This window comes from Purpureocillium takamizusanense, chromosome 7, assembly GCF_022605165.1.
Source record: "Purpureocillium takamizusanense chromosome 7, complete sequence".
Taxonomy (NCBI): Eukaryota; Fungi; Ascomycota; class Sordariomycetes; order Hypocreales; family Ophiocordycipitaceae; genus Purpureocillium; species Purpureocillium takamizusanense.
In genome coordinates, this window is record NC_063074.1 from 878,707 (window position 1) to 892,888 (window position 14,182).

Here is a 14,182-nt window from a genome sequence, read left to right on the forward strand (position 1 = left end):
GGATGTTGTGGTCGTTTCGTTCAGAGAATGCGGACACCGTGCACGCGGGGCGGACTGTCGACGAGCTCTGCGGCGCGGTCGATGACGAAGCCCGAGCCCCAGGACGAGCCTCCCCTCCGTCATACAACGAGGCGTGCGCGTAGCGGCCGGTGCAACGTCTGACAAGGAGTCGAGACAAGGGAACAACAACCCCCCACCCCGCTGATGTGAGAGCTGAGCAGCTGGGGAGGCCGCAACGCTTTCCCTGGCTCATCCCGCGAGAGATGGCAGGGTGGTAGGGCGATTGACTCGTGCCGGTGGTAGTAACTCGGATGCTTTGCCCAACGTCGTCGGGTTCTCCATAGCGTAGTCAAAGTTCACCATATACCCATATGCTGTGCCAGGCGGTCACAGAGATGACGCCTATTTAAGCGACAATCCGCTGATCCATGGGAGCAGCAGGGGTCGCCCGGTTGGTCTCAAGGCCTCTAAATCCGGCATCAACAAGTTGCCTGGCAGATTGAAATGCACTCGATCGGTGCGTGTTGGTAATGTGATGCTTAATCCGACGGGATCGTCGATACGCATCGGCAGCATGTATTTCAAATGCCGCGCAGCTGTTGCCACGTACGGATCATCCTGTCAAGTTAGGCGCCGCACTCACTTTCTCGGGCCGTTGCCCATGAGGCGGCACGTACGGCTGAGCGAGAACAGCCCACATTTTGAGTGGACGCGCCGACAGGCCATGCATACCTCCTTCCGCTGAAGCCGAGATGGAAGAACCTCTTGGCTGCGCAACATGATGCAATGCTACACATATAGCTCGCATAAGCTGAAGGTCACCAGGCTAGATCCTGCGGCCGCGCGGCAAGGCGGGAAGGTCGCAACATGTACCCTTATCATCACCGCCAGACACATATAATTGTTTCGAAACTCTGGCAACCATGCCATGCTGACCGAGTGCCACGAGATGCTGCTGCGATGTCATGTCAGTTTCATGTTGTCTGTCATGTGCCAGGACTTTAATGTGCCAGTGCGACGTCAATCTCTATGATGCTAGGCTGCATTGCCGATGAGCTTCCATTTTGGCATGAATTGCTCGTTGATGATTCAGAGGTTTGTCGTCCCTATAAGGAAGAAGAAATTCGTGTCCGAAGGAATGGCGACCAAAAGCTAGTCCCCAAGCTATCACGGGCGGCTCGTCAACTAGGGAGTCGCCACTGGAGCCGTGGACATGACGCGGGTCGTGCGGAGCCAACGAGTTTCCGGCCTGTCAACGGCAGTGCTCTGGTTTGCAATGCGACGGGTGATCCTATCAGACAAGGATTAAGTTTGCACACGCCGTAAGCCACGTGCGACGGGGTGCACGATAGGTTGCGGGACACCAGCCGTGTGAGCCAAACGAGATCAAGTCCGCCTTGCCTCGCAAGTTCCGCCGCCTGTTCAACGGCGCTTCCCGTCCCCCAGGATTTCGCCCTGGCGGGAAACGGACCTAACATTTGGAGCTGAATGCCAAGCAAGGGAGATGAGGCTCGTTCTGTTGGGCGTTTGCAGTGGAAGAGCTAGAAGTGAAGTGAGACATGACGACGCCCGCGAGGCGGCGGGTCGAAGATAAGAAATAGTGCAAGATGACAGAGGCTACCTTGAACCGTGGCCAGGCTGAAATCACGCGGGCCGCGGGGAGTTATGTGTTGGCGAGGATAGAGCATCGCGCAGGGAATAGGCCCAATACACCAGCTGTCTCTAAGTTAGGCATCAACAAGTACCAACTGAAGAGGATGAGGCTCGGGGGCACGCCAAAGGCAGAAGACAGACAGGGCAAGGTCCCCTCCGACGCCTGCGCCTACCCCAAAACCGGCGTCATGCGGTGATCAAACTGGCCTCAAGCACACTCCACGTGTTTGGGCATGGTCAAGTCAACGTCTGGCACATACACACAGTGAGCAAGGCCGCATCAACGACGACGAGGCTGCCCAAGGCTGAAGACGGGTGCTGGTTTCAGCTACCACACAGCGCCGCTTGTTGAAGGAATGCGAGCTCCGGGGATGTTCTGCGAACGCGCCTCGTGCTCCCGCCCGCCTGCCTGCCTGCCGCATACAGTACTTGCTTGCAAGCGCAGCAGAGGGAACAGCTCCCAGGATGCCTCGTGGCATGCCGAGGGTCTCACCCCTTGGCGCGAGCCGCAAAGAGAAAGCGACGCCATGCGGAAGAAACCCCAGGTGATGGTGCATGACAAGGGCTACGATGTCTCCCCCTGGCTCGCTCGCCCAAGCGTGACAAGGCCAGGCGTGTATTGGCACTGGTGGGATCCGCGGCCGTGTCTCTGGTTCTCACCCTCGATTGACGTCGAGCCGGTCCGGTTGGTCGTTGGTGGGCAGGATCACGCATGAGGCCGCAGGGGCGGCAGGGATTCTCGGCGATGCCAGGCAGGTGCGTCATGCGTGACGGGAGTGCGAAGGAAGGGTTGGCGCCGTGATGCGTTGCATGCCATGCTTAGCACGCACGCACGCCGCGAGGCCCAGCGAGCGGCTGTGGTGGAGCGCCGCGCGCGACAGCAGACTGCCCAGAGGACGGAAACTGCAGTGCGCGCAGACAGGAGTGAGTGTTCCTCGAGACAGTCTGGCGCTGGCAACAACGGTTGCGCATGCAGTGTTACCTGGGGCCGCGCAGGGCTGCGCCGTCCCTGCAATATAAGGAAATGCAAGGCCGTGCGTGGGATGCCGTGCTGTAGTAGGTACTTCGTACATGGGATACAACGTCTACATGTTAGTGGTACTAAACTAAAATATCGAGGGGATGGAAGCCACGACGGACCATGGCACTGACACGGTAGGTACTGAGTACCTACTCTCAGGTATCAAGCTCAGGATAGGTACCTAGGTACCGTAGGGAGACAACAAGACACCTCGTCCCGGACGCGGTACAATGCAGAACGAGCGAGGAAGGGAAGTATACCTTAGGTAGGTACTAGGTACTAGGTCAAGGGGCCCGCCCGAGCGGCATTCAAGAAGAGGCTCAGGGCGGACACGGGAGCGACCTCTCAGGGTTTCCTCACGAGAGATGGACCTCTTACACAGTTGCCTCAATACCTGTACGGCGTTTTCCCCACGATCACAACAGTAGGGCCAGGTTATCAGCGTGGTCCGGGCAAAAGAAAAAAAATTACGTGGACCAGCCAAACTGCACAGGAATCGGGCTTGTGCCTCCTCCATCATCTGAACAGCCTTGCCAGCCAAAGTTGAGGCGACCAGCACCAACGAAGCACATCAAGGGCTTCCCATGCGAGCGAGCTAGGCCGGTCCTTGTTCGCGTATTTACAGCCCTAGGTAACATGGGAAGGTACCTTGCGCAGCTTGGTACCGCGCACTTGCACTTCGTGCTCCGTCAGGTTAGGTACCTTGGAACTAGTAGTCGTGCCTTCTTAGGCAAGGGCGGGCTCTGCCGCGCTTGGTGTGTGGGAAGGAGCATGGCGCGCACTCGTCATGGTAAACCAACCTTCCCATTCCGCGCCTTCCTCCTTGCCTTAGCTCTGCATACGTACGGAGTACAGACTCTGGAGTACCCCGCGAGCGGTTGCTTCTTTCCTGTGCCCGCCCGCCCAACAACCATCCATTGTCTCTTCTCCTCCCTTCCCTCTCTCTCTCGTCATCGGGCCTCGTCGTTTTCTCGTTCGCAGAATGGGCTGACCAGCAACTGCCGGCGCCACACGAGTCGTCTTCCATCAACCTGACAGGCATCCTGGCCATCTTGAACGGCATGGCACCAACAGATTCCAAGCACACACGCACTGCTCGTTCCCTGCTGTGTTCCCCCCCCCCCCCCCAACCCAGTCAGTACGACCGGGCAAGCCCTGCGCCCGCCACGCCCAACACCACCAGACACCCTTGACACCCCCGTCCCCTGTCTTGCCCGTCCCGGGCGCTTGGTACAGCACAGGAGCAAACCCCCGTCCATGTCGTTCCATCCCACGACGAGGTCGATTTAGCCTCCTCAGACGCTGCCGAGTCGCGCCGGAGCCATCGCATCGCTTGGTCGCCGGCGCCGCGCCGCGCCTCGCCGCGCTCTGCTGCGGCCACTCCAGCCAAAGCAAAGCACAAGTACAAGTACAGCCGTCGACATTGGCTGGGCTATAATACCAGCCTGTGCGCAGACGGGCGCAACCCGATTCGCTCTCCACCACAGCCCTCCCTGCCTTGGTACTTGGCTGTGCTAACCTTGCTTCGTTCGTACATACAAGTACTGCGCACAAGCAAGCCCGCACAACGAGCCACTCTCTCGGAGACCAGTGCGCCCGCTCGCTCGCTCGGCCAGGACCTCCACTTGCTTGTTCACCTTGTTCTCACGCCTGTTCAACCTTGCTTCCCCCCGGCCTCGTTTGCCGTGTATCTCATACGGAGCCTCAGCAGCTACCTGCCTCTGCCAGAGCCGACTGTGCCTTAGCAACCGGTGCAAACGATCTTGTTTCCCGACAGCCCAGTCAGTCCGCGCTACGTTGCGTTGCTTCTCTCACGCCCCCTTCGTCGATTCAGCTTCGTCGTCGCAGCTTAAAAAGGGCCCCTCTTCCACCTCACCTCCTGTCACTCACGGCACCTCACTCACCCTTCCTCTCCTCTTCTCACGCTCTCTCTTTCTCTTTCTCTATCTTCTCCTTCAGCCTTACTCACAGATGCGACTTCAGTGTTTGCACTTCAAGCGCATAGCCTACTCGTCCTCTTAGCTTCTTATCTCGGCACTGGAACGAAATCCAACACCGTAACAGCGCCAAATCTCCAGGCCTCACCTTCAACACGGCCGGGCGCTCGCCATTCGCTTCGATCGCGGCCCTGAGTCTTCATAATCGACGTCCGTCTATGACACAAACTACGCAATCCTGATTCCTTCTCTCAGCACGCTCCCTCCTCTTAGACTCCTCCGTGCTCCCTGAGACAGGCCCGCCGCTCCCGCCTCGTTACATTGCCATCTCCTCAACGCCCACCATGGCAAACGCTTGTACGCATTCGTTCAACATGATCAAGTCCGATAGTACCCTCGTACAGTGGATCTGTCAGTACTGTCGTTCGGGCCCGCACTGGGTCATCTACGAGTGCATCTACTGCAAGCTTCACCTGTGTCGCGCCTGCACGTAGCGGCCGTCCGTCAGATGAGGATTTCCTGTCAGGCACACTCTGCAGGAGTCACTTGCAGCGGCTGCAACAGATGTGGCAGGCCGATGCATTAGCCAGGTACTTGTGCTTGACATCGTCCGTGGCCAAGGCGATGGCCTGACTGACCCAGCTTGGCTTGTGCAGCAACCTCCTTAGCCTTCGGGCTCAGGTCTTGACGCCCCGTATTTGCTGGCGAAGACGACACATCACAATGACCCCTCAGCCATCCGCAAAAGGCATCAATTGCATGGCCGGTGGCAGCGCGGCGCTCCCTACAACGGCACCATTTTTTTGGTTCTTCTTGCATCCACCCTCTTTCGCCCGTAATCCCCGCGTCGGATGCGCTGCGTCCAGTGCGCTGCTGCATGTCCCACGTGGAGAGCTCCATCGCGACACCCTTCCAGGCCAGGTGCAGCGCTAGCAACCCCTGCCTGCAGCTCAAGCCAGCGTATTGGATGCCCTGCAGCATGCAGCCCTCTAGAGGTGTGGGAGCCTTGGGTGTCGGACTTGAACCTACCAGCTGGGACGCGTTGGCTTTGTTTTGCACTTGGAGGCCACTTCGTCCGACCTGCTTGCTGTGCTGGAGAGCGGGTACGACGTCGCGAGGCCCCCTCGGCCCGAGGCTCATGTCATACAGTCTTCCAACGTTTGGGGGTTGGGATTGCGTTCAAGGAACGAGGGCCAAGCGCGGCCAGCACTTGCGAAGTGTCAGGGGCTTGTATTGATAAGTGGTTTTCCTTCTTAGTTTTCTCTTTGCATTCCTTTTCTTTTTGGAGTTTTGTGGGGGCTAGTGTCCACGGGAGTCGGGTACAGGACAGGGACGGGATGGGTGATATTGCACACACTTGCTAAGTCTGCTGGCGCGCGCGAAACCTAGAAGAACTGGCTCGAGCCAACAAGCATGGTCACAACAAAAATGGTGGTGGCATGTCTCGAATAACACAGACTAGTTATGCAAAATCATTGCATGTTCAAGACGCAAAATAAAAACGTGCTTGACCGGTTTTACCTTTGTGTGCGTTCTCTACGTTGTCTTGGCAGGCGGCGCAACAGGCTGCCGACACTCAAAGGACAAAGGAGAGGGCGAAGCCGCAAAAGAAACTCGACAAGAGATTGCAAGAGATTGCATTTCCCAACAGAGAGGCAGGCAACCATTCCTTACACATTGGTGGGCCAGTTGCCAATACGCAAAGAAAAAGAAAAAGCAAGTCCCGTCGCTGCGCCATGGCCAGACGGGGAGTGCTCCATAACTTGGCAGCTGATCGTATCGGAGTCGGCCGGCCTACCCCTTTTCACCATCGCGAGTCGACCAACAACAAGTTGGGCGCGCGGAAGGGCAGCCGTCCCGTCCCCGGAGGCTGAAGCAGGGAAACCGTCGCACGACACCGGGAGAGACGGGAAGGATTCTAGAAGAACGCAGGGCCTTTGCGCAGCTTGTCTTTCGCGGCCGCCCAGCAAACCGCCGCTCTGGCGGTGACTCCACCAGGCACAGCGGCGGCGAGACACGGCCAGAAGGCCGCGGAAACCGGGGTGCCGGGGCCAGTATCCCCCTTCCCCGCCCCATGGCACTCCGTGTGTCCACACGGATATGCGAAGCGATAGGATGTGTGCATGTCTTGCCTGTCGTGCGCCGTTGCACAGAGATTCGCTGGTGGGGGAAAGGGAGATGTAAACGGGTGGTGAGGTCCCAGTCTGTGTAACCGTGGCACATGCCAGGGCCCGGGCTGTGGGCATGGACACAAAGGTCGGCGACTGGAGCCAGAGTAGTCGGATCGGACTGCATATGCACCCGACAGTTTGTCTTTGTCAAAGCCAGCTCATGCAACGTTGGAGTGGTTGGGCATGGTCTGAGCCTTTGCGACATCGGTGAGTAAGGAGGTTCAGGGCGCTCAGGTGGACGGTGCTCCCTATAATGAGGCGGCCGGGTTCTAGAGCGCTTTTCATGCAACAGTGTCATGTAAAAGACGTTGTCGGTCAGAGGACAGATGACGTGGTCCATCTGAATCTTGCCAAGTGGATATGCCCAAGCACCGCCCATCGGGCAGGACCGAAACGCAGCAGCAAGCGTATCACAGTCGTGCACCGGTCCTACGACACTGTGAGCGTTGTGATAGATTTAGTTGCCTCTTCCCTCATACCCTCAATGGCTCCCAAAAAGTTGACGCTGAACACAGGATGCCAATGGGCAGCAACAGTCCGGGCTTTGTAGCCGCAAGACTCATGCGTATTGATAGAAGCACGCGTCGCCCTTTGATTTCCTGGGCCAGTCCCAGACAGGTCTTTCGGATAATCGTTTTGTGACTGTAATGTCGTCGCCGACCACAATGTGGAGGCCGGTGACACCGCGGGCAAGAAAGCCATACCTGCCAAAGGAGGGGGCATTCTTGTACCCTTCATCGACGCGTCTATCCGACATGAGCTTTTTGAGAACGATGCCGCGTTCTCCCTTTGCGATGCGACCAGTGTCGTAGTCGATATTAATAGACGAGCAGCGGTTGCAGAGCTTGGTGAGTGTGAAGGCCGGGGCGCCGTGAAGAGAGAGCTCGGACCAAAAGTCTTCTTCAAATTCGTCACTGGCGTCAACAACGAGGTTGGGGCGGAACTTCCACATCTCCATGTCGCCTTCTGAGAGACGAGCAGACACGTTGCGGAGGGACTGCTCGTTGGTTATGAGGAATGGTGCCATATCCGAGAAGACCAGCCAAGGAGGCTCCCGAAGAGGCGAAGCGCCGAGCCCGGGCAAATACCCAGAGACGGTAGAGAGCCAACCTGTGGACGTCGCGCGATTTTCCTCGTCTTGCGGCGCGAATGTTCCGAGAATGGGGCGTCGTTGATCGCCAATGTAGAGGAGAACGGTTTCAAACCCGAAGCACGCACTGAACCACTCATCGTAAGGTGCGCCCATGCGGTATGCATTCACCATGCTTTGATGAAGATTGACGTCGACCCTCTTCAATCCTGACAGGTCCGGATTCAGAGGCACCTCAAGCTCATCGTCTTGAAGCGGGTGATGGGGTACAAGCGGCCCATCCTTGGAGGCCAGATAGCGAACGCGGATCACGCCGTGCTGATCTTGACTGTCCGCCACGACCAGCTCCTGCTGAAATAGGCTGCATTCAGGATTCCCCGAAAGCTGAATCTTGGTAAGCTCTCCTCCGGCATTGACGCGGCAAAGCATGAAGCGGCGGTCATGCTCGACGCCTTGCGGGCCAAGATGGGCCTTCGCAAGCGCGATGCCACGAAGGGCTTTGATGGGATAGACGTAAATCTGATGTGACGAGTCAGCTCAGAGTGGCACCCTCGGACGTAGATATGCATGGGCTTTCTCACTGCCGTGAGCTTCATCACTCCAGTGTCAAAATGATAGACTGGTTGCAAATGGTGATGATGTGAAGGTGATGGAGGGGTCGGGCGTGGCTGGTGAGGTTGTGGAAGTTCGGAATATGGCCTGACTGAGCGTAGCCTGCCGTGCCTGCGTAGATATGGCAAAGGAAAAGTGGGCTGGCGAGAGGCGCGCCCTTCGAGAACATTGTCGTCATCCATCGCCTTGACTCGACTCGACTGGCCGCCAGAATAAAATCTGAGCGGGCGGGCAAGCACGTGTGCGACGCCTTCTGCTGCCTCTTATGGCCTTGAGCAGATGTTCAGCAATGTCTGGAGACTGCCCCGAGCCACCTTAGTACCTAAGATAAGGTAGCTCGCTCAAAAAGGGTTCTTGAGAGGCAGGTGCGGTCCAGTTTGATGCCGCTTGCCGCGTCAGGCAGCGGAACTGGACGTCAAGGTTTCTTCAGCGGCCCAAGGCACCTGACATGAGGTTAGTACTACAGAGTAAACTGTAACTACCTAAGGTGGTATTACCTTAGTAGTTTAGGTACAATGCCTACTTTGGTTGTAAGTTAGGTAGGTTAGTAGTGGCTGCTAACTACTAGGTACTAAACTACCTAAGGTACCTACTCAATTAGCCTACTATGTACCTAAGGTACCGTATAAACTCGCGAAATTCGGCACTGCCCCACAGCGGGAGGTCAGGGTTCATGTCAGGCACTTACCTCAGAGAAGGCATCCGTCACCCTCATTTCATTGAAATCATCTCGCTCATCGTGTTCTTGGAGAGTTGAGCCAATGAATCCCTTGTCATTGTGGTTTCACTTGAAAGTGGGGCAGTGCCGAATTTCGCGAGTTTATACGGTACTTCGCAAGCCTGTACCTGACCGAGCGACAGTCCTGCTCACCCCGCCTTGGGCAGTTACGATCGATATCGCCCTGATGGAAGTCCCCCAACCCTTTCCTCGAAAATGGCGATGCGAGCCTACACCGAGTCATCCAACGGCTTGGTTTTAGACACTCCGCTCCTCCACGACAAGGCATGATCAGTCGATCAACAAGGAAGTTTCCACTCTTCGCACCGACTCTGCTTCATGGCCAATCGCACGACGAGGTTGTGGTGATCAACACAGTCGCCTTCTCGCCTGGCCGACAGGACGAGGGATGCTGGCTGCGCCAACGAGACTGCCCGGTATCGTAATCAGCCCGCCACGCTGCCTGGCGGCATCTCCATCGCAAGGCCGTGTCATGCCTCGTCTCCGTCGCCTACAAAAATGCTCAACGGGATCGCGCACGCAACAGCATAGTGCGGCATGTCCACCGCCTCCACAATCTTGAGATCCGCCACCACTGAGCACAGCATGTACGCCTCCTCCCTCGAAAGACCCTTCTCGCCTTGCAGCCAGTCGATGGCGCTCCTCACGCTCTTGCGCATCGCCTCCCGGGGGTCTGCGTCAATGCCGACCGCAGCGTACTCCTGGCCGCGCTGGGGGGTCTGCGGCGACGTGGGGGCCGTCAGATAATGCGGCGACTGCACCCACGGCTTGGCCTTTTCGACTGTGAGCCGGAGCCGCGCCGTCATGGGCGTCTCTATGGCCGTGCCGCACACCTCGCCGTCTCCTTGGGCTGCGTGCCCGTCGCCACAACTGAAAAGGGCTCCCGCCGTCTGTACAGGCAGGTAGAGGCTGGATCCCTCGGTGACGTGCTTGCAGTCGATGTTGCCGCCCCAATGGTACGGCGGAATGGTGGCAAACTCGCCGTCGGTGGGCGGCGCGACACCCATGACGCCCAAGAAGGGTCGCGTGGGCACTCGGATGCCCTTTCCGAACACTGCGTAGCCCTTGTTAAGGGTTGTGAGATCCCATATCTTGAGCTGCCCCGTCGGGAACTCGTCGCAGAGAAGACCGAAGCCGGGCAGGATGGCGGTCCACCCGTACGATGCCGGCGTCAGACCGAGGACGTCAACGCGCAAAACATCCCCCGGCTCTGCTCCCTCGACGAAGACGGGGCCAAAGGCGGGGTCAGCCTGCGCCGAGTCGAGACCGGGGAGGTCGGCTTGCGTCGTGGCTGGCGTGATCTGGTTGTTGAAGCCGTCCCGGAGCTCAAAGGTGAGTTCGCTGCCGGATGGCACAGTGAGGGCGGGGGGGAGGTTCTTGGACCACTTCAAGTGGATGTTGGACGGCGTTATGTGAGCGTGCGCCATTATTTGCTGCAGGTGAGTCTGTCTGCGGGCGCGTTGAACAGCCCAGTTGCCACGGTGTTCTTCGTTGTCGTGGATAGAATTATCCCGACGGCGCAAGAATGAGCAAGGGGGGCCACTTTGAAGCCGCCCAAATGCCGGGACGTGGAGACTCAAGAGGCCACCTTAATAATGCACCCACTGAAAAGGCTATCGCGTCGTGCCGCCAAGCAAGGGCAGTCCCAGGAATGATGGTTCTTGGGGGGCCGTTTGGACAAATCAGGCGCAGAGCCCCCGTGGTAGCTATTTACGAGCAAAGGACAATGACAGTCTGTGAGGTCTCAATACCTCGAAGGGACGATGGGTGCGGGGAGGTGAGTTGAAGATTTGTGAACGACGATGACGACCCCGCGGCAACCCGCTGCTCAGCAAGTATGACAAGGCAAAGGCACCAAACACGGCAGGTCGCTGACAGCGTCCTTGTCCCGAGGCCGACCCTTGCCGCCCGCTTTTTAGACTTGTCGAAAACTCGACTTCACCATGGCTGACGATGAGCAAGGGACAGGGTCCCCGGCTTGGCCGTGGATCCTGTATTTCCACAGTACTAATAATGAGCAGACGCATTCTGCACAACAATATAGCCTCTCGGACACGTCTCTCCCTTTTACCTGCAAATGGTGCGAGTGTTTCACCGACTCTATCTATGTAGATGCCCGCCCACACTGACGCAACGAAAAGCTTGCATCAAGTTGTGTTTCCATCTGGTTTGCTTCCTGTACTATAGCACTCCGTCAACCTAGCGCGGCCAACCTGGCGCGGCTTGCTTCTCCTCATCGGCCCGAGCTCGCTTGAGGGTCGCAACAACATCACCTCACCAAACACGCAACTGCGCATGTAGTACGTACAGCAGACGACGGGGTACGATGGGTCGTTTGGCCATTGTGCTGATGCTTGCCACGTTGGTGGGGAGGCTCAACCCGACTTCTTCTTTTCCTTTTTTTTTTCTTTTACACATGTGAACAATTACCATACTACCGCCTCTCTCTCTCTCAACTTCGAGACGCCCGCTGTTCCACCTATGGCGGCGGGTGCCGCAGCGATCGACCCCATCGTACAAAGCCAGAGCTGCACAAGGTGTCGTCGACTGCGTGCCAGGCGGTGCCACGGCCAACCTGACGCTGGTCCGGTCTGGTCTGTATACTCCCCAACCGTCCTCGCGCAGGTCGCCAGTGTTCGTTGTCGGATCGCAACTGACTCTTACCCTAGTAGAGTTAACGATAACCTGGCTCTCGCAGGTGCTGTAAGCCGAGGTTGGGCACACACGTACCTCGTACAGTCGGCACGGCGGGGGATGAAGAGGAAATGCCGACCGGGGTCATTCTATCCAGAGACGACGGAACTATAAGCCCGACCAAGGAAGGCATCTCCAACGTCCCTCACGCCAAATGATCACATACATCGAATTGCTACTGCTTCCAAGTCATGCACGCAGCGCGCAACAACCTGCGAAATGCGGGAGAGCACAACCGAGACGAAAGGCAAGGTCTCGTGGCCCCGGGGACACACGCCCAGGCTTGCCGCAGGCCCAAACAAGACAAGAGTGTTTTATCTCTGGCGGCAATATGGCGACGCATGGCCTCTGTTCTACTACTACGTTACTATGTATCCCGAGACTACAGGCTGAGCCCTCAGCGACTAACGGGCGCTTTTTGTCGCCGCGCCGTGGCTCGCATGGGCCTGAACCTGCTGTTTCCCCCATGCGTCATACCCCGTAACTTGAGGCAACTTTCGAAAACAAAGCGTTTCCATGCATGTGCTACGCTCTCACAGCTCTGGCTACGGTCCAAAAGCCAGCGTCGAACAATCGGGGAGGTGCGGGCCGATGCCGGCGTGCCCTCTTGCTTGCTGCGCCGCGGTGTCAATACTACGCTTCCCAATCGATGAGTGCAGCTATTTGGTATGTGTTGCGGATATGCCTGCTACCTGCTGTGCCTCACTTTTACCTAGGTGTGCAGCTGTGCCGCGACACACATTCTGGAACATTATCCACGTTTGCTCGGGCCCTGCCGAAGTCGGTCCAGAACGTGCTCCATCGCCTTCCTCGCTCGGGGTCGTCACGCGGACGCATGAAACATATCTTGAATAATCCCTGCACTGTCAATCAAAATCCTACCGAACCCAGGGCTCCTACTGGCGTTCTTGCCGGCCGCTGACTCGGGCAACCTTGTCGACAGGCACGATGAAACGTGTCGATGTCAGTGTCCATGAGGAGTGCAGACAGAGTCCCCTGATTCGGTAAGGGCATGCCATTGTTAGGCACAGGGCTGCGCCTGGTTCACGACATCATCGAGGTACGTCCGGAAACTAGCTACCCATGACCCAAACCAGCTTTCACAGCTTCGTTGGCTGACAGGGCGTCGCACGTAGATGCACTTGGTTTGGTAGCCCGCCATCCTGGTCTCTCTGGGCGCAAAGATGCTCTCCGTCATATTTGCCTTGCTACACGTGTTACAAGAAGTTTTACACACAGTGACATATCGGCAGCGGCGATAACCGGAGCTGTAGGTGACGGCACTGCTGTATGCGCACCTGGCAAAGACCGACCATGGTCTGGTCATGACCCATGCATATGTGTGGCGGTCCCTGTACCAGATGGCAAGCTCTAGAAGTCGCGTTGTTTGCTTCTTCTGCGTTCAGCGCTCGAGGGCCCCCTCCCTTGGTGGCTTTCAGCGTGATGACCCCATCGGCAACCAGTGCCGATACTATGGATGGCCTGTCGCTGGTCAACGATTGCAGCCGAGATTCGCCATTGGTACACATCATCGAATGGTGGACGCAGCTGGAGATTCCTGGTACGGTTGCGCGTCTCCGGGCATTTGATGCTGGCACCGAAAGCGTCCGTGTTCGATGACCCAGCCGGGAAGGTGTCGACACACGCGGCGTCTCGGCGTCATTCTCGACGGGGCTGTGACCGGGACTAGACACGGTCAGTCCGTTTGTCGCCCCGGTTTGGACAGTCGCTATCTGGGATGCTTGGCCTAGGGTAAGATGGCCAAATGGGTCGACGGGGTAAACATTGCCAGCCTACCGCAGGACAAGCTATACTGTACAGCCTCACATCGTTGCCGCTTCGCAAGAGGCATTGCTTTTCCAGGCAGCCTGCCGTCGAACGGGTAGCTGAACCACGGTGGGCAGACAGACGAGCACATTGAGCACGCCTGGAGAGGCTCGAGCCTTTAGAGGCACAGGATCAACGTGTGACGGGTAGGGCACGGATAATGCGGAAGTAAAGCTATCGCACAGGTAAAAGCAGCTGACCATTACAATGGTGGAAAGGTGGCACATAGTCGAGGCTGAATGCAGAGGTGAGGAGGCACGTTTCGGGTGCTGTGGCGAGGTCTAGTGTAGACTGATGGCTTGCCGATCACCGCGGAAGAGACGACTCTTGGACTCATCAAGTCAGGTTTGTTGAAGCCCCTCTGGGGCATCAGGTCAGCCCAGGCCAACCACGAGAAGTACAACACGGGCTGCACTGCAGACGGTTTAGTTTTGTGCT

At 57.5% G+C, this 14,182-nt stretch overlaps 3 protein-coding genes across 3 annotated transcripts; all 3 read right to left on the reverse strand.

The window, feature by feature from the left end:
* Positions 1–5,193: 5,193 nt before the first annotated feature.
* On the reverse strand, positions 5,194–5,751 carry JDV02_007572 (uncharacterized protein; the record flags this gene model as incomplete). Its single annotated transcript, XM_047989079.1, has 1 exon — positions 5,194–5,751. The coding sequence occupies one exon, from the start codon at positions 5,749–5,751 to the stop codon at positions 5,194–5,196; it is 558 nt and encodes a 185-aa protein (XP_047845078.1).
* Positions 5,752–5,920: 169 nt separating this feature from the next.
* JDV02_007573 (uncharacterized protein) lies at positions 5,921–8,783 on the reverse strand. The gene is made up of 2 exons (XM_047989080.1): positions 8,454–8,783; positions 5,921–8,391 (listed from the first exon to the last, which is right to left on the reverse strand). The coding sequence occupies exons 1-2, from the start codon at positions 8,664–8,666 to the stop codon at positions 7,342–7,344; spliced, it is 1,263 nt and encodes a 420-aa protein (XP_047845079.1). The 5' UTR covers positions 8,667–8,783; the 3' UTR covers positions 5,921–7,341.
* Positions 8,784–9,216: 433 nt separating this feature from the next.
* On the reverse strand, positions 9,217–11,079 carry JDV02_007574 (uncharacterized protein). The gene has a single exon (XM_047989081.1). The coding sequence runs from the start codon at positions 10,648–10,650 to the stop codon at positions 9,694–9,696; it is 957 nt and encodes a 318-aa protein (XP_047845080.1). The 5' UTR covers positions 10,651–11,079; the 3' UTR covers positions 9,217–9,693.
* Positions 11,080–14,182: the final 3,103 nt, after the last annotated feature.

Coding starts and splice junctions, on each gene's coding strand:
- JDV02_007573 (XM_047989080.1), bottom strand. CDS start 8,666: ATGGATGACGACAATGTTCTCGAAGGGCGCGCCTCTCGCCAGCCCACT. Junction 8,392..8,453: donor GAGTGATGAAGCTCACGGCA/GTGAGAAAGCCC, acceptor TCGTCACATCAG/ATTTACGTCTATCCCATCAA.
- JDV02_007574 (XM_047989081.1), bottom strand. CDS start 10,650: ATGGCGCACGCTCACATAACGCCGTCCAACATCCACTTGAAGTGGTCC.